This window comes from Periplaneta americana, chromosome 4, assembly GCF_040183065.1.
Source record: "Periplaneta americana isolate PAMFEO1 chromosome 4, P.americana_PAMFEO1_priV1, whole genome shotgun sequence".
Lineage (NCBI taxonomy): Eukaryota > Metazoa > Arthropoda > Insecta > Blattodea > Blattidae > Periplaneta > Periplaneta americana.
In genome coordinates this window covers 7,362,609-7,386,959 of record NC_091120.1, presented here as the reverse complement: position 1 = coordinate 7,386,959, position 24,351 = coordinate 7,362,609, and the positions used below count along the sequence as shown (strand labels likewise).

At 32.6% G+C, this 24,351-nt stretch overlaps 1 protein-coding gene across 1 annotated transcript in view; it reads left to right on the top strand.

Annotated features, from left to right (window-relative positions):
* The first annotated feature begins 21,188 nt into the window (after positions 1–21,188).
* LOC138698775 (homeobox protein HMX3-like) overlaps positions 21,189–24,351 on the top strand; it is a 330,883-nt gene continuing 327,720 nt past the window's right edge. The window contains exon 1 of the mRNA XM_069824998.1: positions 21,189–22,506. Within this exon, the coding sequence (XP_069681099.1) occupies positions 21,429–22,506 (1,078 nt within the window). The 5' untranslated portion in view covers positions 21,189–21,428. The remainder of the gene's footprint in view (positions 22,507–24,351) is intronic.

Genomic DNA, 24,351 nt, shown 5'->3' with positions numbered 1-24,351 from the left:
CTCATTTTTCTTTCGTTCTTCCTCTCAGTTTCTCTTCTGTTCTTTCTCTCATTTGTATTTCTTTCCTTCATCTCTTCTGTTCCTGTCATTTGTGTTTCTTTCGTTTTCCTCTTATCAGTTTTCTTCAGTTCTTCCTCTCATTAGTTTTTCTCCTCTTCTTCCTCGCATTTGTTTTCCTTTCGTTCTTCCTCATTTGTTTTTCTTCTGTTCCTCTCATTGTGTTTCTTTCGTTCTTCCTCATCAGTTTTCTTCATTTCTTCCTCTCATTAGTTTTTCTCCTCTTCTTCCTCGCATTTGTTTTCCTTTCGTTCTTCCTCATTTGTTTTTCTTCTGTTCCTCTCATTGTGTTTCTTTCGTTCTTCCTCATCAGTTTTCTTCATTTCTTCCTCTCATTAGTTTTTCTCCTCTTCTTCCTCGCATTTGTTTTCCTTTCGTTCTTCCTCATTTGTTTTTCTTTCGTTCTTCCTCATCAGTTTTCTTCATTTCTTCCTCTCATTAGTTTTTATTCTGTTCTTTCTCTCATTTGTGTTTCTTTCGTTCTTCCTTGCATTTGTTTTGTCGTTATTCTCATTAGTTTTTCTTCTGTTCCTCTCATTATTTCTTTCGTTCTTTCTGCCATTAGTTTCTTTGCAGTTCTTTCTCTCGTTAGTTTTTCTTCTGTTCTTTATCTTATTTGTGTTTCTTCCGTTCTTCCTCGCATTTGTTTTTTTTCGTTCTTCCTCTCATTTGTTTTTCTTCAGTTCAGTCTCTCATAAGTTTTTCTTCTTTTCCTCTCATTTCTTCTTTCGTTCTTTCTCTCATTCGTTTTTCCTTTCGTTCTTCCTCTCATTAGTTTTTTATATTCTTTCTCTTGTTTGTCTTTCTTTCGTTCTTTTCATTTGCTTTTCTTCAGTTCTTCTTCTCATTTGTTTTTCTTCAATTCTTCATCTCATAATTTTTTCTTCTGCTCGTTCTTATTTTTTCTTTCGATCTTCCTCTCATTTGTTTTTCTTCTCGTTCTTTCTCTCATTAATTTTTCTTCTGGTCTTTCTCTAATTCTTATTTATTACTTTCTTCCTCTAATTTTTTCTTTAGTTATTCCTGTATACTTTTTTCTTTAGCCCTTCCTATCATTTGTTTTCTTTAGTTCACCCTCCTCTTTGTTTTTCTTTCGTTCTTCCAAGTCATTTATTTAGTATCTACTGCGGTAGTCAAGAATCTTCGATTCTAACATAAGCGGTGAGATCTGTGATGGGAGGGAAATTTCATTCGAACATTAGAATACGTCACTTTCCTCTATCATTTTCATTCTACCATGACTCCGTTAACCCTGTTTTGTTCTATTGAATTCTGAATGTCCATGTTTTCACAAAGCAATTTACGATTTTTAGACTAATTTCTTCGCCAATTATTAATTAATCGTTTACCTATACGCATGCGTACTCATGCTAATGTGAGGAGGTCGGAAAGTGAAACTCATAATTAAGCAAATAAGGACATGAACAAACAAAATAGTGTTTACTTTTCGAACTACTATTCAATGAGGGCAAAGCAGCGGGTAGAGAGTGCAGGCTACTGTATTATCTCTCAGCGCTGTAATGCCTTTACTTGTTGAGTTAATCTTCCGCAGGCATATTCCTGATACCTACCTCGCAGTGTTTACAATAAAAAAACTGTGATCGGTGAGGGCGAAAGTACATTTAATCAAACTGGTGTTTTATTCAAATATTTTGGTAACATATTACGTACAGGTGAGCTGTATTAGCTTAGTCGGAGGGCGTTTTTTCCTCATCGCATCGTCAACACTTCTAGAACGACCCTCGACCCGACATAGGATCCTGTTAAATGGTTGGCGGGAAAATTTCCTCTCTGATGGTAAAGTTAACGTAGATACATTACCAGACATAAGAATGATTACTGTAAATTCGTATAGCATAAAGAAGAATTTTATAAAATTTGACCTTCTCAATTTCGGGGTAATTATTTTCTAGCAGAATCTATACTAATAATAAATCTGTAGCCAAATTTTTTCTGGTAATTTTCGATTTTCCAAAAATAATTGGTGTTAACATGTATAATTAACCATCCTGAAACCGAAAATAGCTTTTTTGCAATTTTTGTCTGTCTGTCTGGATGTTTGTTACCTTTTCACGCGATAATGGCTGAACCGATTTATATGAAAATTGAAATATAAATTAAGTTCGTTGTAACTTATATTTTAGGCTATATGGCATTCAAATTATATGGGGGCTTGAATTAAATAAATCGAAATATCTCCATTATTATTAATTTTCATGAAAAATGTTACATAACAAAAGTTTTCTTAAAGGTGATTTCCGATAAGTTTTATTCTATGCAAAATTTTGATGGAACCAAATTGCACCAAAAACGGATGTTCTCTGAACAAAATGATCATATTTTAATTATTTGCATGTAATAACAATTAAGAAACATGTTAAAGGAATTATCATTGCACTAAATGAGTGTCTCTGGACCAAAATGATCGCATTTTAATTATTTAAATACAATTTAAATTAAGTGACATATTAAACGATTTATCCTTCTATCAAACACGAATGTTCCCTGGACCAGATGCCCTATTTTAATTATGTGATTACTTTATATTTATTTCTAACAAGTGCAGCGGAGCGCACGGGTACGGCTAGTTAGATAATAAATTTGCGAAATGACACTAAAAATGTTTACTAGTTGAGCTCACCACGCGTTAATTGATTACTTCTATTAGTTGAGTTTCAGAAGTGACCGGGGGTTCTCATGTTCAAGTACTTCTCTGCATGTAGGCTATTGTTAGCTGAAATGACTAGATGTCAGCCTCAACGTTAGAGTTCTGGGTTCAATTTCGAAAATATCGCCCGGTTTACTCGAGATACCCAATGTTTTCCTTAGGCCTACTGTATGTTTTAATTTCTTCTTTCTTACTTACGTTTCTACTCTTTCTTACTTTCTCTTCTATTTCTCATTTTTCCTTAGGCTATTCTGCCTCTTATATTATCCTTTTTCTTCCTTCATTTCTTCCCTCCCTTTTAGTCTTTGTCTCGTCCTCTTTTTCACTCTTCTTTTCCGACTTTTTCCATTTTGTAATACTTTTTTTCTTTTTATTTTCCTCGTTAAGTTTTTCTTTTTTTCGCTCCCTCCCTCTCTCTGTCCTTCATCCACTCCCACATTTATTTTTTGTTTCTTCTTTTCTTATTAATTTCTCACTTTTCCCTTCATCTGTATTCATTTTATAGACGTATTATTTCATTGGTGATTATTATTACATATTCACAATACATTTCTCCTTTCTTACTTTCTCCATATAATTTTTGCTACATATTATTTATTATTTGTTCTTTCTTTGTCCTTCTTTTCTATCTATCTTCCTGCCTCTGTTTGAATCTGTCAATATCTGTCTGCCTCCCTTTCTATCTGTCTACCCCCTTCTCTCTCCCCCCTCCCCCCTCTCTCTCTGCATATATATAATTTAAATTATTTATTTATTTGTTTAATTATTATTTGTTTCTTTATTTGTAATTATTATTTATTTATTTATTTATTTATTTATTAAATATTTCTTCATTTGTTTGATTTATTTGCTTATTTATTTATTTTATTACTCATTTGTTTATTTATTTATATTTATTAATTAGTTACTTAATTTATTCTTTTACTGATTGATTGATTCATTTATTCTGGCCGAGTTAAGGCTATCAGGCCTTCTCTTCCATTCAGCCAGAAACAAGAGAATTCAGTAGTTTAATATACAAATTCTTAATTACAAAATACAACATTAGAAATAAAGACAGCTAAATGACATATGTGAGCAGTATGTGATGAAGATAAATGCAAACAAACGAAGACAATGGTTACTGAAAGAAAAGTAAATGAGGCATTAGAACAAGTGGACAGCTTCAAATAACATGAGCTGCTGTCAGGAAATCAAAAGGAGGATAGCAATGCAAAGGAAGCTTTTAATAGAAAAGGAGCATCTTGTGCGGATCTATGGAGAAAGAACTAAGAGACTAGTTAAGTGCTTTGTGTGAAGTGTGATACTGTATGAGGAAGAAATATGGACATTACGACGAAGTCAAGAGAAGCGACTAGAAGCATCTGAAATGTGGTTATGGAGAAGAATGGAGAATGTGAAATGGGTAGGCAGAATAAGAAATGAAGCTGTGCTAGAAAGAGCGGGTGAAGAAAGAATAATGCTGAAATTTATTAGGAAGAGGAGAAGGAATTGGTTGGGTCACTGGCTGAGAAGAAACTGAGTGCTGTAGGATGCACTGGAAGGAATAATAAGTAAATTGGAGAAAAGTTCGGAATAGAAGAAATCAGATGATAGACATTAATATAATCGAAGGTATGGATCGTATGCGGAGACAAAGAGGAAGGCGGAAAATGGGAAAGATTGGAGAATGCTGGGTTTGCAGTGAAATGCCTAGCCTTAGACAGAAAACTAGGAATGAATAATTGTATTAACCAACAAGAAAGTAAGATGGTGCTTGTTGTTTATTTTTTTATTTATTTATTATTTATTTAAATTTAAATATACAGAATACAGAATATAATTACAACTATAGAAATATAAATAAAATAATACAATCAATATAAAGAAGGAGATACAGTAATATTAACCAAATCTGAGGACTGAGCAGCGCTTGTGTTCGGTCGCAGTTCAGATATATTATTAATAAGCATATAGGAGAATATACAAAGTAAAATAAAATAGGAACTAAAATTAAAACTACAGCTACAGTGAAATTATATAATATAATAGACCTATATTAAAATAAGAGGAATATAGAAAATGAAATAAAATAAAATAGGAAATAAAAATTAAAATAACAGCGGCAATGAATTTATATAAAATAATATTAACATAAGAAGAATAATATCGTACGTGAACAAAGTAGCACAATTTATAAAAAAAAATATAAATTCCAAAATTATAGAATACAAATATAATATAGGCTGATTAATTCATGCACATAGGTTATAAATTTATTTAATCAAATTGAAGACATTAACACGTTTCTAATTTTCTTGTTATATTTTAGTGGGTTATATGTTAGAAGTTCTGGGTGTTACATAACACCCAGAACTTCGAGGGCCAAAATTAATGCTATGCTTTAGACCAGCAGATGTGAAATATTTAGGTTTTAATAATGTTGAATTATTATTTCGACTTGTGTCATGATTATGTGCCTGTAATATAAACTTATTACGATTTTTATGATGAAATTTTAACAGATTTACAAACTTGTTCAATATTAAAAACATTAAATTCAGAATAAATTAATTTAGTTGGATAATCAAAACGTTTCTTCAAACAAATTTTAATTATTCGTTTTTGTAGTAAATTTAACGGAGTAAGATTAATTTTTGTACTTCCACCCCAAACAATAATACCATATTGAATGATAGACTGAAAAATGGCCAAATAAACATTTCGTAGAACTCTAAAGGGTAAGTATCGAAGTCTGGATGGTTCCAATACGAAGCCATCCTCTGCCGTTAACTGTTCTTTCTTTGGATCATTCCACAACGTTCCGAGCGATCTGTTTTCGAATCCGTCAAAGAATTATAATTCTTTACCAGAATGAGATTTTGTATTTTACAGCGACATAAAACACAGCATTGTCTCCGGTATTGACCTTTTTGTTGACATTTGTGTAAGGTTATTTTAGTCTGGCTTATCTTTGTCATCTTTATGTCCGTGTAAATAAAGAACGACACTGCAGAGGAGAGTATATTTTCACTCGCGGTAGTAGGAAGGTGATGCCGGTGGGGGCAATCACCATGGCAACGAGTGCTTGTCACTGTCGTAGCCTCTCTTTACATTGAAGAGAGTACGGAGTGACTCGGCAGGATGGGAGGGGGGGAAGCAGTGTAATGGGACATGAATAGGAGGAGGATGACAGACCAACAGCTCGCGCGCTTATAGAATGAGAGACAGAGAGAGAAGGTCGGAGAGAAAGAGAGAGACTTACTCCACTTGTGATGATATACGCACGCTGCCTCAAAGAAAGAATTACTATCCCCACTCCTTTCTCCTGCGTTCCACTACATAGACGGATAATAAGAACGTCTCTCTTTTCACTGCTTTCGGAGTATCGAATAATTGTTTCTCCTTTTTTTCCTTTTATAATTATTGTATCTGTTTTTCGTTTGACAGGAAAGGTCTATTTGCAAGCTGTTGCAGACTATACCAATGCGTGTATATATTGTAATCAGTATGAATCGTGTTAGGATAGCACACAAATTACAAAACGACCTTATGATACTATTCGTTCCAAAAACATACGGCAATGCATTAAAAAACGTTTAATAGGTGAAAGTGTTGAAAATAAATTATAACAGATTAACACGTACATATACGTGCTTGGAGTATCAGTTGTTTCAATAAACTTGTAGTTTGTAGTAATTTAATTAAACACAGGAATTGATTATACGACAAAAATAGCCTATGCATTGTAGCATTATTCCTACCTTCTCCATATTATTTCATAATTTCCTATTCGCACTTACCACAATCGAATTGAGATAGGAAAGACAAGTATGTGGTAATACTTCTTCCGTCATCAAACTTCCGGCCTTGATCTCCTAAATATATACTGTAATCTTAAAAATCAAGGTAGTATTTCCATACCAGTATGTAATTTGCCGGCTGTTTGCATGAACACAAATCAGGAATCAGTGAAGTGTAACGTTTAAGATCAGTAACTGAAGGCTCGGATACATACTGGGTTTAATCCATCGAAAATTTTCAGGTTGCGATAAGATTGTTTGGACAAGAATGTTTTCACAAGATTGCAGTTGATAGTTGGCTTTGGTTGAAACTGAATAGATTCTACACTCCAATGCATCGCTACATGGGCGAAAAAGTCAATAAAAGTTAAGAATATCAATACCGTAGAAAAGGGTAAAGTCGATCAAAATGTTGCAGTTTTTAATTATATTGAAGTTATGCAATGGAGCGAAGTTCCTCAGAAAATAGCATTTTGTCGTCATATCCTACACTTATGAAGACACGTTACAAGAATTGAATTACAATCTATAAAAAACTGTTTTTTTTTATTTGACTTGTGATCGAAGTTACCTGCTTAAATAGGGTAAAGTCGATCACCATTAAATTTTTAGTTTAAGATCGATTTTAAAATATTGCAGAGTAAAGTCGATCACTGTTTATGTTTTTAAAAAACAAATTAAGTGTATTACATGTATTTTTATTGTAATCTAAGCAGTGCTGACTAGATCAGACGCTATGGACAGTACTCTATAACAGAGTCGCCAGTATGAAAGGATAATTCCAAGCCTTTGGCGTGAGACGAACTCGATAGCTCAGTGGTAGAGCGCCTGACCGGAGAACAGAATGTCGCAGGTTCGATTCCCGCTCAAGGTTGTGAAATTTTTCTTTCATACCATGGCATGATTGTGACCCTAATAGTATTTAAATTCACACATATATTTTAATTGTTATAAAGAATTTAAAAACAATAATAATCTTCAATATATGCCTATAGCATTATATAGTGTATCTTTTGTTACTGTGATCATAATATTCTATACAATTAGACCTATAGGTCTCCACTGTACAATCGTGACTATGATTGCCAACTTATAAAACATAAAAACACATTTTAATACTTCACATACCAACAAACAAAGATTTAAGAATTCAAAATTTACATTGAAATACCACCCTTCAATTATAATCTAAAATGCAATTCAACATTGCTTAGGTTTACATCAGATGTTATTTGAAATCTTCCCCTCCTCATGTCACTTTAGAAACTACGTTGTTCCCATAGTCAGGTACAGAGGGGTGTACAAAATATGTTCCTTTGGCAGTGCTTCTCTTACTCAAGAAATTCACCATAATTTCGTCTTCCTCTTTCCCCACTATCCCATCAATATAAGCTGTACAATGACACTTTTCTGTTTATAAGTGTTAGTTGGAGGTATTTCGATGAACAATTTATTCTTCATACTGGTCCTATCTGTTTCGAGTAGGTCGATGCATGATCGAATTAACCCTACAAAGGTACAAGTTTTCTTAAAATAATAAGTTTCAATATTAACATTTACGAACTGCAAAACTTTTATTTCAGGATACAATCTCAACGAAAAGTACTTACGTATACTTCCTGTCTCCTTTCACTGCTGACTATAATTTAGAGTTTGTAAGACTTTGTTTTCATTTAAGAGAAAAAGTTGAAAATAACAATTTTCACTTCAACGGTAATTACACAGTGTTCCCATTGTTGGCATTCGCAGGCTTTTTGTTGTCCCTCTCGTTTACATTTACAATGTAGGACAATGAAGTCAGCATAACAAAATTTTAACAAGTAACTGAGAAAATATATAATTTTCAATAAAAATCGCAAATGATCGATTTTACACCCACTGATTGACTTTACCCACTTCTACGGTACCTTGTTTTCTTTCTGTCTATAAACTGTACATTTACTGGTACTTCGAAATTTGTCATAAAACAGTTCCATATTAATTCCATATTACCTTAGTCCTACGTAGAAGGAAGTCTCAGATATATTACGGCAGAGAATTTAATCTCGACATTGCAGTTCGTACTCTATACTCTACTTAACGTCTCGAAAATAAATCACTGCACTAGATGTTTGTCGACATCCGTTATGAGAAGACAAAACTATTTGAACAGAATCATCTTAATGGTCCATTTTATTCCTTTTTACCCAACGACGTTGTCGGTAGAAGAGTTCATTCGTGGACCAGCAGTTTTGTTGTTGGGCAGAGGCTACGTTATTGGATTCGAAGCTGCTATAATGTGAATGTTTACACCGAAAGAATTACTTGTTGACGTAAGACAGTGATGTCAAAGCAAGCGCATTTTTCTGACCTAGACGCCGTGCGCGGGCATCAAGCGCTAAGTATGGAAAGAGGAAGGGTTGTATAGGTATATGAGTAAGCAGCCTGTAGGATTAAGAAAACAGTGGTGCACAAACTTCAAACGGAACGTGACATTTTATTTCGTTATTTTTATATGGCTTCTTTCTGTTTAATATTATCTATATTGTCTGTAAAACAAAAGTACTAAAACTGATTTCTTAATATTGCACTTGTGTTTTAAATCTTAATAACATAATAAAGAGATAAGAAGGAATATTCACTTAAATTCCATAGTAGTACAACTATACTGTACTAAATGGATGAAACACATCATTCATAAAGAAAGTGATATCCCCCCCCCCCAAAAAAAAAGAGATTGAGTATGACATGACAAGTTGTAATTGATATTGATGGTACCTTTAGCCCTATAAAAATAATCAATAAACAAATAAAAACAATATTACAGTACAAAGAAAAGTTATCAAGGTGCTGTATATGCTTTAAGTGTAACTAATATTACATAACAAAACTCTTATCGCATTATGTTTTTAAGGTGATATTGGTTAGCAACTTCCTATCATCAGAATATTAAATTATTTTCTCAAAATGTGCTGAAGCTATAGAGCTGACATTTTTACAACACATGGGGACGTATCTTTTGCTTATGATGTAACAGTAGTTGCTTTGTTAATTCATTTCCTTACAAACAATTTCCATGCGAATATTTTCAAAAATTTCAATACATCTTCAGTAATACGTATATACGGTATATTAGATTTACGAAAACATTCTGTAAGGCTACTAAATAAATAGGCTTATATCTGAAAATTTCACTTTTCTATAAAGAAAGTTGAGAAAATATTTCTTTTGAACAAGAAAATCAAACTTGTGAAAAATGAGCATTAATATTATAACTTACATTCTTATAATGCACTTATACTTCTCAGGCAAATCTAAAAATTACCATGGATACAGTTTTAATAAGTTCTCTTCCCTTTATCCATTGATTCAGTGCTGGCCATCCCTGAATATAGCTCGACCAAGCGGCATATACTACTTCTTTCTTCTGTCTCTTTCCTTTCCGCTGTAAAGCGCTCAGGCTCTCCTAAGCTCTGAAGCGCGCGCTTGCTCCTATGGGCATCAATTGACATCACTGACGTAAGATTTGTGCTGTTATGACTGTTTCAAGCTATTAATCATTTATTCACCACTGGAGTGTAAGAATAAATTTAATTTGTACCAACATAGTCCCCTATTACTTCAGCATTAAAGTTTTAAGGAGCAGGACCTAATATAAAAATAACAGAATTTGATGAAATATGACATTTTTTCGCATCAAAAAATCGTTTCATCTATGTAAATATCACTACAGGAAAACGCATCACATGACGCCAAACAGCTGATCTGTTATTGTTTTCAAGTAGTCGTGCCTGCTCTCGTGACATTTAACTGCAGAAAATTCGTTTCTCATTTCTGCAGAAAAAAATGTTATACATTTTCCATTCTTCAAAATACAAGAATTCTGACACTGTTAAATGTATTTAGTAGAAATTTGCATGATGCGTGTAACATAACTTAACTTAATGAATAATTCCAAATGAGGAAATTTTTATATCTTCATTTTTGTATGAAATACAAATTTTTATTTTCATTTCTTCTTTTAGTTGGATATTAAAGTGAAATTTGATATTATTTTTTAAAGTCTGAATGAAATGTTTTCAAAATTTCGTCACTCTGATTTGTTATGCGATTATAAACTTTAATTTGAGCCACAGAGCAAGTATTTGTGCCAAAGATTCATGAATTTCACTCGTTTTATATCAGTAGATTAATTTTTTTTTGTTTTTACGTTTATAACCCTTGGTTTGTGCAGTTCTGCGTTGTGTAACTTTCTCCATTCTCCTGTAACTTCAGCCCTCTTAGTTATTGTTATTATTATTATTATTATTATTATTATTATTATTATTATTATTATTATTATTATTATTATTTTGTTTTTTTTTAATCAATAGTGTTGCTGACTGTAGATTTCTTCAGGATGACATTAATTCAATTACCAATTGGTCAGTTGATAACAGGATGATAATTAATGAATCCTAAACTTACGTAATATCATTTTCAAGGGAAACCTCTACACTAAAATATAACTATTATCAAAAAATGTATTAATTAACAGAAAAGATTGTATTAGAGACCTCGGTGCATTAATTGACAACATATTATATTTTCACAACCACATCGATTGTATTTATAACCATGCAATAAGAATGTTAGGAATAATTCGGTCAATTATTCTTTTTCAACACCTGACTCTCTTTTAATACTAAGTACAGTATTAGTGAGATCGAAACTCGAATATGCATCTGTAGTTTGGAACTCTATTACTAGTTCTGATTCGGCAAAACTGGAAAATATTCAAAGGAAATTTATTTCATTATGTTCTTACCGATTCTTGCCTAATAACTCTGGGCATAACTATGATCAAAATGCGAGCACTTTAAATGTCGAAGCCTGTGTGCCAGACGTCATGACCTCGATTACTTATTCTTATGTAAGGTCCTTAAAGGTGACATTAATTGTCAATCTTTCTTAAACAATGTCAGCCTTCGTATTCCTATGAAGGACATGAGACATCACAAACTCTTCTATATTAGAAATTCTAAATCTTCCTCGCCGGTCTCCAGATGTATTAAACATGCTAACTTACATGTAGGCGATTTCGATCCATTCAATGTATAGAAGTATTAGAATATGGCGATGTCTTTGCTAATATTATTTGCATAATCCTTATACACAAATTGGTAGTAAGAATCAACTCCTTTCCCTAATATTTTATAGTTTTAATTCTTGTAAATTAATTATTGTAATCTATGTTCTTTATTTTGTTGTTAACTCAAGTATTTAATTTGTACCATAGTTGTTCATTTTAATGTACTAATTGTATCACTGTGCTGGACTTTTATTGACCAATGGCTGTTGTCCAGCACATAAATATCAATTAATAATAATAATAATAATAATAATAATAATAATAATAATAATAATAATAATAATAATAATCGTAACAATAATAAATAATAAATTATTATTATTAACTTATTATTATTCTGATTATTATTATTATTATTATTATTATTATTATTATTATTATTATTATTATTATTATTATTATTTCTCCACTACTTTTATTGAACCACTCTCATATTTCACACCTTAAAGTACACATCAGATTATAGGACTATTACAATTCGAGACGAATCTTCAGCTTCAACTGCTACATGGACATTAATAGGCCTACTCGTAATATGTTGTTACTGCCAGCCAGTCTTCAAATTCCGAACACAAGCGAATGTGCACACGTACTTCTCCTCACTATTTTATGCATTCATGTATTAGAGAGGAAATTATGCATCCGCCGTAATATGTAATGCGTGTTAAATAAGCAAATGGAAATGTTACTTGCGGGTCATAGTACCGCGATGAATAAAATTTCATTTCCTTACACATAAATGAATACTGCAACGATTTCATAACCTCATCACTGTCGAGCAGTAAATGAAGCGAGTACGGCCAGTTCCGAAGTTATTATCCTTTAAAGACCCATACGGCATTCGACCTGTGGACTCTATTTAATTGTAACTAGCGCGCTATCTAATTTATGTTCAGCAGGAGCCTTTCAAATAAACGTAGGAGGGACGACACACATTTCATTTATCAGGAATGTTCCCTTTCAACCGGTGATAGGGAATGAGCCTCTTTTAATAGCAAGTTAACATGGCAAACTGGAAATTACGTTTGGATATAATGTCCTGACCCTTGGGCCAAGCAGAATTTTACTACTGTGGCGAGAAAGTACGTGATAATATATGCCATATAACTAGACAACAATTGCCTAATTAAATCCACCACTATCATCGATATCAGTCATCACCTGAATCATCATAAGTATACATCGTCATTATCAATCGTAATAAATCCTCAGTCATTGTTGATTATCATTATAATATGTAAATTTTCAATATCATTAGCATCAATCTTGTCAATCAACAATTGCCTAATTAAATCTACCACTACCATCGATATCAGCCATCACCTGAATCGTCATAAGTATGAATTATCATTATCAGTCGTATTAAATCCTCAATCATTGTTGACCATCACTATAATACGTAAATTCTCAATATCATTAGCATCAATCTTGTCAATCAACAATTGCCTAATTAAATCCACCACTATCATCGATATCAGCCATCACGTGAATCATCATAAGTATGAATTATCATTATCAGTCGTATTAAATCCTCAATCATTGTTGACCATCACTATAATACGTAAATTCTCAATATCATTAGCATCAATCTTGTCAATCAACAATTGCCTAATTAAATCTACCACTATCATCGATATCAGCCATCACCTGAATCATCATAAGTATGAATTATCATTATCAGTCGTATTAAATCCTCAGTCATTGTTGACCATCACTATAATAGTAAATTCTCAATATCATTACCATCAATCTTGTCAATCAACAATTGCCTAATTAAATCTACCACTATCATCGATATCAGCCATCACCTGAATCATCATAAGTATGAATTATCATTATCAGTCGTATTAAATCCTCAGTTATTGTTGACCATCACTATAATAGTAAATTCTCAATATCATTACCATCAATCTTGTCAATCAACAATTGCCTAATTAAATCTACCACTATCATCGATATCAGCCATCACCTGAATCATCATAAGTATGAATTATCATTATCAGTCGTATTAAATCCTCAGTCATTGTTGACCATCACTATAATAGTAAATTCTCAATATCATTACCATCAATCTTGTCAATCAACAATTGCCTAATTAAATCTACCACTATCATCGATATAAGCCATCACCTGAATCATCATAAGTATGAATTATCAGTATCAGTCGTATTAAATCCTCAGTCATTGTTGACTATCATTATAATATGTAAATTCTCAATATCATTAGCATCAATCATGTCATCATTGACAATAATGATCTATTATTATCATCTCTGTATAATCAGTATTATCTATAATTCTTAATAATCTTTATAATTATCAATAATTGTATATAGTCAGCATAAGTGCTATCATTAATCCCTCATAATTGGATACTTAACAGTAGAAAGGTGCAAAATACCAAATTTATTAACTGTACATACACAATCGAAATGACAGCCGTCCAAATCTTGGATTTAAAATATCGACATCCTAATCAATTCAAATGAACAAAAAAGAAAATGTAAATTAATGTTAAAAAAATACATAATGAAATTAAAAAAAAATATATATTCTGCGACAAGATATGGTAGCTATCAAAACGATAAAAATTTATTGAAAATAAATAATATACATTGAATATTATAAAGATGAATAGAGATGGTGATTGATGATGTTCAATTAAGACTTTAAAATAGTTGATGCAATTGTCTGAAGAGTCTTTTCAGGAACCTTTAATTTTCTGAGGATCTCCAATGTAAATTTGGGAATTGTTCCTCGCGCACCAAACATAAGTCCAATCACATTCCAATCTTGAATATTATATTTATGACTGAGATCATCACTTTCGCGCTTGAACAGTTTTAAGAATATATTTTTTTTAAAATTGAATTGATAGTACTTACGACAACTTTTCACCATTATTTATCAATTGTTTGATGATACTACTAAAATTGACACATTAAGAGACAAACAAACTTCACAATTTATGAAAGGTGTTAAGTCCCATAAACATTTCGTAGGTACTATGATCCATTTATCATCCACAGATCTATTAGGCTAATTTTTGCGAATGCTTCTATTAAAGTGGTTTTGCAGACTGGAAGCAAGTCACTCTCGCCACATGGAACTGAATAGGCTATCTCTGACTTTCATTATGATTATCATATGTTCTATGTTGACGTCATTGTACTGGCATGATAGTAGAGAGACCCAACAGAATGTTGATAGTGTTGAATAATCTTGGTCTTATAATTTACAGTAGAAATAAAGCTATTTTACACTCGGGTGACAGTTCACTGCATTTTATTCCGCAATTTCATGGCGCTTACAATAAAGAAAAACGTGCTAATTTAATGGTATTTTTTTTATCATTTTCTGGATTTTTAATACTAGGAATTGAAAGTTTAAAACAAGCAAGCTATGCCATCTAGAGGTAATATATTATGTTACTATATGACTTATAGCCCTACATTACCTATATATTTTGTTGTATATAAGATTTACCAACGCTGATCTTCCTGTTTGCAGTAAACACCACGGTATACAATCAATAATGCCTTTGCCATAACTCCACTTTTACATACATACATAAGTGTTCTGCTCATGGGCAGGTCATTTACAGCAAACCCAGCATTCTCCAATTTTTCCTATTTTCTGCCTTCCTCTTAGTTTCCCCCATATGATCCACACATCTTAATATCGTCTATTATCTGATATCTTCTTCAGCCCCGAACTCTTCTCCCGTTCACCATTCCTTCCAGTGCATCCTTCAGTAGGCAGTTTCTTCTCAGCCAGTGACCCAGCCAATTTCTTTTTCTCTTTCGGATCATTTTCAGCATCATTCTTTCATCTTCTACTCTTTCCAACACAACTTCATTTCTTATTCTGTCTGTCCACTTCACATGCTCCATTCTTTTCCATATCCACGACAAATAAAATACGCAGGGGAATTAAAACGAATGGCACATTGCACCTTTTTATAAGAGAGCCCGGTAAATTTGCACTACTGTCATCTTTTGGTCTTAATAAAACTCTTCAATCTTCTGTGGACCTAGCCCTGTTGATAAGTAATGTCCCTTTGCAAATTGCAACATTCTTGTCAAATATAGCCTTTTTTTTTAATTTTGGCACCTAGTACCTTTCTACTGTTAAGTATCCAATTATTATCGTAAAACAACTACCTAATAGAATTCTCCATCCTTATCAGTAATATTAATATCTTCACACTACGGTTAATATTATCAATAATATGTATTCCATCAGCATGATCAATTTCATAACGATCAACATTATCAAACTTCAAATTCAAATTATTAGGCCATTAAATACACAAGTAATAGGCTTCGTCACATAAAGGTACATTAGAATACTAAGCTATTCTGAAAACTAACTAAATCTAACTAAATTTATTCATTAAAACAATTTGATACATATGATATGTTAAAACTAATAAAATATAACTAAATATATTTATTAAAGAACGATTTTATTCGAATTTTTTGTTTAAAAACTCTCCCGACAGATTAAAAAGGATTTGTGGGTAACAAATTATGAAAGCTTGTTTCAAAGCTTTATTAGGTAAATTGTAATATTGACTGTGAAGCATATTATATAATTTCATCCCCATAACAAAAACGTTTGTGTTAGTTTTTATAATTTAAAGTATGGAATATTGATTTGCTCTCTATTTCTAATTTCATGATCATGAATATTGGCAACTAATGAGTAATTGTCGATATTTTGTCAAGTATAGATCATATACGTACAAATTTACAACCGTTAACATCTGTAATTGAATGAAAACTGGTCGACATTGTTCAAGAGAGTTAGATTTACATACAATTCTAATGGCTTTCAAAATATTCTCAATTTTGGTACCATGCATTCCCCTGAAAATTAAGGCTTTCGGGTTATCGACTGAAAGAAAGAAAAGCATATCTTGGATATTTTTTTAGAAACGGACATCACTAGTTTCAACAAATATAAAACTCTTGATAACTTTGTACAAATGTAATCAATATGTTTTTCCCATGTTAAATTAAATTCTATGAAAAGCCGTAGAAATTTTGTTTAGTTTTGGCTGTTGTTCTTATTTATTTGGTGAATAAAAGCTATGTTGACACTCTTATGATTATCAATATTATTAATAATCCTCCATCACTGTAATAAATAATATCAATAATTTTCTGTAATGGTTAACACTATAGATAATTCTATATCATGATCATTATTAGTAATAATCCTCCATTACTGTAATCAATAGTATCTTTAATCTATTTATTTACTTATTTATAAATATTAGATTAAATTAATAAATAAGTAAGTAAATATTAATATAAAAGAAGAGCCTTGTGAATTGTGGTGTTTTATAGTTCAATACGAGCCTATACGTTAATGAACTATTTATTTTATTCTTAACCTTCGGAAATTATCCTCAATATCCAGGCTGTAACAATAGGAAATATTGACCACTGCCTCCTTGAATGTCAGAGTCGTTAGGATAAATAGAAATCCCATGCACAATTTTAATGATCCAATGTATGCACGAAATACTGTAAATATTATAGATGTGTTAATTCTGGAATTCATGTGTTGCAGGAGAACCACTTAATTTACAAAATAATTCTAGAATTTTGTTTTTAAAGTTATTTATTTATTTATTTTTTTATGTATTTATTTATTTATTTAAATATACATTTATTACAATTATTACAATCAGAAAACCACAAAAATACATTAAATGATAGCTTATTGATACGATATAATTTCTGATTTATTAATTAACAAAGAGTTTCTCGTGTTTTGTTTAAAACATTTACTGAATAATATTAAACATTGCATTTCTAAATTAAGTAAAACGATAGTCTAACTTTTTCGGAGCATTTAATTATAATTTATACAGCAGCACCACTTTTTAAAACAAAAGAGTAGGCCTACTTGAGATTTCTGTAAAATAATTTTTTGCATACGGAATAAAAGTATAGAGTAAATATGTTAGAGATTTTAATTGGCTAATTAATATGTTTAAATGAAGCTAGTATTTTGATTTTTAAATGAAATGATAACTTAATAGATATAGGCTAGTATAATTTCCGATTTGTTAATTTTACACAAAGATTTTCTCGTGTTTTGTTTAAAACATTTACTAAATAATATTAAATTTTGATTTTTTAAATCAAATAAAACGGTAGTCTAAGATTTTCGGAGCTTTTAATGATAATTTATACAGCAGCACCATTTTTTAAAACAAAGGAGTAGGCCAACTTGAGGTTTCTGTAAAATAACTTTTTGTATACGGAATGAAATTATAGAGTAAATATAATAGATATTTTAATTGGCTAATTAATATGTTAAAATTAAGCTAGTATTTTGATTTTTAAATGAAATTATATATAATTTCCGATTTGTTAATTTTACACAAAGATTTTCTCGTGTTTTGTATAAAACATGTACTGAATAATATTAAACATCGCCTTTCTAAATTAAATAAAACGATATTCTAAGATTTTGGGAGCTTTTAATGATAATTTATACAACAACATCATTTTTTAAAACAAAAGAGTAGGCCTACTTGAGATTTCTGTAAAATAACTTTTTGTATACGAAATAAATATGATAGAGATTTTAATTGGCTAATAATATGTTAAAATGAAACTAGTATTTTGATTTTTAAATGAAATGATAACTTATAGATATGATATAATTTGTGATTTGTTAATTAACAAAGATTTTCTCGTGTTTTGTTTAAAACATTTACTAAATAATGTTAAACGTTGCTTTTGTGAATCAAATAAAACGGTAGTGTAAGATTTTCGGAGCTTTTAATGATAAATTAACAGCAGTACCATTTTTAAAACAAAGGAGTAGGCCTACTTGAGATTTCTGTAAAATAACTTTTTGTAGCCTATATGGAATGAAAGTATAGCGTAAATATGTTAGAGATTTTTATTGGCTAATTAAATGTTAAAATGAAGCTAGTATTTTGATTTTTAAATGAAATGATAACTTATAGATATGATATAATTTCCGATTTGTTAATTTTACACAAAGATTCTCTCGTGTTTTGTTTAAAACATTTACTGAATAATATTAAACATTGCCTTTCTATAAAACGATATTCTAAGATTTTCCGAGCTTTTAATGGCAATTTATACAGCCTTTTTTAAAACAAAGGAGTAGGCCTACTTGAGATTTCTGTGAAATAACTTTTTGTATACGGAATGAAAGTATAGCGTAAATATGTTAGAGATTTTAATTGGCTAATTAATATGTTAAAATGAATCTAGTATTTCGATTTTTAAATGAAATGATAACTTATAGATATGATATAATTTCCGATTTGTTAATTTTACACAAAGATTTTCTCGTGTTTTGTTTAAAACATTTACTGAATAATATTAAACATTGCCTTTCTAAATTAAGTAAAACGATAGTCTAACATTTTCGGAGCATTTAATTATAATTTATACAGCAGCACCACTTTTTAAAACAAAAGAGTAGGCCTACTTGACATTTCTGTAAAATAACTTTTTGCATACGGAATAAAAGTATAGCGTAAATATGTTAGAGATTTTAATTGGCTAATTAATATGTTTAAATGAAGCTAGTATTTTGATTTTTAAATGAAATGATAACTTAATAGATATAGGCTAGTATAATTAATTTTACACAAAGATTTTCTCGTGTTTTGTTTAAAACATTTACTAAATAATATTAAATTTTGATTTTTTAAATCAAATAAAACGGTAGTTTAAGATTTTCGGAGCTTTTAATGATAATTTATACAGCAGCACCATTTTTTAAAACAAAGGAGTAGGCCAACTTGAGGTTTCTGTAAAATAACTTTTTGTATACGGAATGAAAATATGGCGTAAATATGTTAGAGATTTTAATTGGCTAATTAATATGTTAAAATGAAGCTAGTATTTTGATTTTTAAATGAAATGATATATAATTTCCGATTTGTTAATTTTACACAAAGATTTTCTCGTGTTTTGTATAAAACATTTACTGAATAATATTAAACATTGCCTTTCTAAATTAAATAAAACGATATTCTAAGATTTTGGGAGCTTTTAATGATAATTTATACAACTGCATAATTTTTTTAAAACAAAAGAGTAGGCGTACTTGAGATTTCTGTGAAATAACTTTTTGTATTCGGAATAAATATGACAGAGATTTTAATTGGCTAATAATATGTTAAAATGAAGCTAGTATTTTGATTTTTAAATGAATTGATAACTTATAGATATGATATAATTTCCGATTTGTTAATTTTACACAAAGATTTTCTCGTGTTTTGTTTAAAACATTTACTAAATAATGTTAAACTTTGCTTTTGTAAATCAAATAAAACAGTAGTGTAAGATTTTCGGAGCTTTTAATGATAATTTAACAGCAGCACCATTTTACAAAACAAATGAGAGCGACGCTGTTTGATAATCCGGTTAGACCCGCAATAGAGACATAAATAACTTGTTGATGTGGCAGCGAATGTTTTCAGCGCGGGTAGTAGCTGCCGTAATAGCGACAAAGTAAGCGAGTGGCGCGACGTACGGCACGGTAATTTAGTTGGGGTGGGGAGGGTATTCCTATTATACAGGGCTATCAACAAGCAAAGCTAGCAAGCAACTAGGCAAGGGGATGATGATGCTGATGATGATGATGTGTTTGACGCCACTACTGCTACCGGCGGCCGTTTACCGAAACACCAAGCCCATTGCCTTCTGCAAGCAGTAATCGTTCGGCCGCCAGCTCGGTAGGTTCGTGTGTTGTAGCGCTATAGACAGCAAGGCTGGTAGGAGGCAGGGTGAACATCACCTGCTCTACCACGCGCAATCTGACGGTCAAAGCTCGTGTCAGCCTGACTGGGGGAAGATCTCGCGGTAATGGCGAGTGCTAATTGTGTCTAATTCACAATCGAACCGAGTGTTGTTGTTCTTACGTCATAGAACGGTGACAGTTTTGTGTCTCGGAACATAAACCAGTGACGTAGGAAAACAAATACGCAGCTTTCTGTGTAAATAATCAATCTAATTGCTTTAATATCGTGTATTATTTTAGACTAATCCGTGCAGTAGTGACAGACCGTAAACTGTGATCTTGTGACATTTCAGTTAATCGAAGTGGTGTTGTACCATAAACAATAACAGGTGTTGTAATTAATTTTAAGAAAACAAGCAATTGCTTTCATCGTTGAAACTTGTGTCAGTATTTATAAATAAACCTACCAAGACGTTGTGACACTCATCTACGTAAATCGCTTCGCCGGTCCAACGTTATACAATGTGTTGTGTTGTGATAGATGATCGATGTTCTGTACAGAATAATTTTCAGTAAAGTGGATTTTCTTTTTCTTGCAGCATATCCTGGTGTTCTGTACACCGACTGTACACTGAAGAAAAAAAAAAAATCTGTTGTCGTGACGAAAGCTTCGGTGTTGTAGAAAGTAAAGGAGACAGAAGCAGGGTAGAAGGGTCAATAAATTCTGTTCTGTGGTGGTAATGCCGGCGAGAGGGGGTGCCCGAGTCTATTAAACCCATTAGAAGATGCGCCCCAATCTGCATGCATCGTGTGATGGAAAGGAAAAAAGATTTATCTACGCGCCTCGAAATGTTTTATAAGGGAAATTTGAAGAAGTGGTTAGCATTTTAATTCGTGCTAATATAATCACATGACGGTGTGTTGGTTTATGCATACCTTCCGCAATTAAAAAGTTAAACACGTTTTCTATCTCTCCCTCTGTGGTGTGGCGTGTGTTAGTGTTTGAGGTGAATGAATTCATGTTTGAGATTCGTGACTGGCGATCATTCCTATTCTTCCCAGCATGCAACAACCACAACAAACAAAACAGCATCAACAACCGCAACAGCAACAACAAGCGCAACAACAGCAACGTGACGGCATAGTAATTAACAGCGTGAACAATCACTCCGCGCCCGCGAACATTGTTGTCAAGAGTAACAGTAACAAGAACCTCGGCAACAACAACAACACGCTCAGGAGTCGAAGCAGCGGCGGCAGCCGTACGAGCAGCGAGAGCAGCAACAGTGACGTCATCAACAATGGGGGTAGCCCAGTGGCGAGTCCGTCTGAAGGTGCCATGTCTTCGCCGGCGTCCAGTGACGTCACTGTGCTAAGAGCGACGACTGCTGTGATATCGACAATGGACTCTAAGACACAGTACGGTGGGGTAACAGCGGCGGTCGGCGTCGTTTCTCCGACGGATGGCCTCGTGTCAGTCTCCGCCGCCGGCAATTCGTGGCATCCGCATGTGTACGCCAAGCCACCCAAAAATCCGACTCCGCACTTCATCTCCGACATCATGGGCTGGGGATCGTGCAATTCCAACAATAACAACAATAACAATAATAATTCCGCTACTAAAAAACCGTCCCCGCCGCTGTTAGTCGCCCCGACGCCTATAAGAGCGACGCCGCCGCCCCCGCTGCTCGTGCCGTCGCCACTGCTGCCGCCGAGGGCCTCCCCCGGTACCGTTCTCCACCCGCCGCCCCCGCCAACCCCTTCCCTCACTACCGAAGACGAGGAAGACGAAGAGTTGAGTAACGAGCCCCTCAATCTGACGACGAAGAGCCGTGACGCTTCGCCGACGTCGTCGATCGGCTCCATGATGGGCGTCCAAGCCGCCGCCAGAACCCTAACGCCCCCGATGCCGCCGCAACTGATGGGGAAGACCACCCCGAACCACCTTCACCACCATCACAGACCACCGCCGTTCCGGGAGCCGCCGATCAACGGAATCGACTGCACGACCCGTGGCGGCGGCGTCGTCACCATGAACGGACGCCCGCCGTCCGACGTGACGTCGTCTTCGCCCGTGGCGGCGACTGCCATCGGCGGCAAAGGCGCGCACACCATCAGCAGAGGCACGCACCTGAACAAAGGTAGGCCGGCAACACATGAAATCGCATCTGTCAATATGTAGTCGTTTTTTTTATGAAATGCCTTAAAAATATCGGCGTATGTTTTTTGTGAAATGCCTTAAAAATATCTGCGTATGCTTTATATGAAATGTCTTAAAAATATCGGCGTATGTTTTATATGAAGTGCCTTAAAAATATCGGCGTATGTTTTATGTGAAATGTCTTAAAAATATCGGCGTATGTTTTTTATGAAATCTCTTAAAAATATCGGCGTATGTTTTATATGAAATGCCTTAAAAATATCGGCGTATGTTTTATGTGAAATGTCTTAAAAATATCGGCGTATGTTTTTTTATGAAATCTCTTAAAAATATCGGCGTATGTTTTATATGAAATGCCTTAAAAATATCGGCGTATGTTTTATGTGAAATGTCTTAAAAATATCGGCGTATGTTTTATATGAAGTGCCTTAAAAATATCGGCGTATGTTTTATGTGAAATGTCTTAAAAATATCGGCGTATGTTTTTTATGAAATCTCTTAAAAATATCGGCGTATGTTTTATATGAAATGCCTTAAAAATATCGGCGTATGTTTTATATGAACTGCCTTAAAAATATCGGCGTATGTTTTATATGAACTGCCTTAAAAATATCGGCGTATGTTTTATATGAAATGCCTTAAAAATATCGGCGTATGTTTTATATAAATTGCCTTAAAAATATCGGCGTATGTTTTATATGAAATGCCTTAAAATATCGGCCTATGTTTTATATGAAATGTCTTAAAAATATCGGCGTATGTTTTATATAAAATCCCTTAAAAATATTGGCGTATGTTTTATATAAAATGCCTTAAAATGCCGGCGTATGTTTTATATAAAATGCCTTAAAAATATCGGCGTATGTTATATATGAAATGTCTTAAAAATATCGGCATAAACTCCTTTAGACGTGATTAAAAACCCTAATGACACGATTATTTGGAAAGAAGGGGGTTTAACTGGGCGCATCATGCCGACCAGCATTTGTTTCAAATGTCATTTGGCTTGTTGAGTATTAGGGGAGTCAAATATGGTCTGTAAATTCTATGACTCGCGGTGATCGGTAATGCTTGTAATCAATAGGTTATAGGGTAATAATCCCCTGTAGTGTGTTAAAACGTTTTGCAAAAATCCCATTAGGTCTATCTGATATCGTGATAGGCCTACGTAATTCTTATAATATCAGTTAATGGTTATTTTAAGAGTTGAAACGCTTTCTAGAAAGCCTATTCGACACGTTTTCTAGATATTACAATGTTCAAAATTTGCTGTCAATTTATTTTGCGCTAAAAATCGCATATTTACGTAATTTTGCAATAAACGAATATGCACAATTATTTAAGTAAACTATATATAGGCCATCGCATTTTCATAAGTTTGCAATGAACTAATATATACAACAATTTCTTTGACTGTATTACTTTTCGTTTTGTTCCGTGTTACTTATGATCTGAACTTGCTTACTGCGTATAATCTTAACTACTGTTTTAATTTCTCCCAAGTGACATAGGCCTATAGTATGCGGAATAAGGTTAACCTAGGGCCTAAATTATGAATACATTTCTTCCCGATTGTATAAAATTACACATTTACAAGAATGTACGCATTTTCAACTGATTTTTTTTTTTGTTTATCTCATGCCCCATTTAATAACTTAGATTTCTATGCTAATCTAAGTGAAAATACAATTTTTGAAAGACAACGGTAATATGGAATTTTCATTTATTAATTGTTCCGTTTTTAAAAGTAGGCTGCTACATTAATTTCTGTAGTGCCTACACATGGGATTACATCTAAAAATTTATGTAATTATTTTTAAATAGA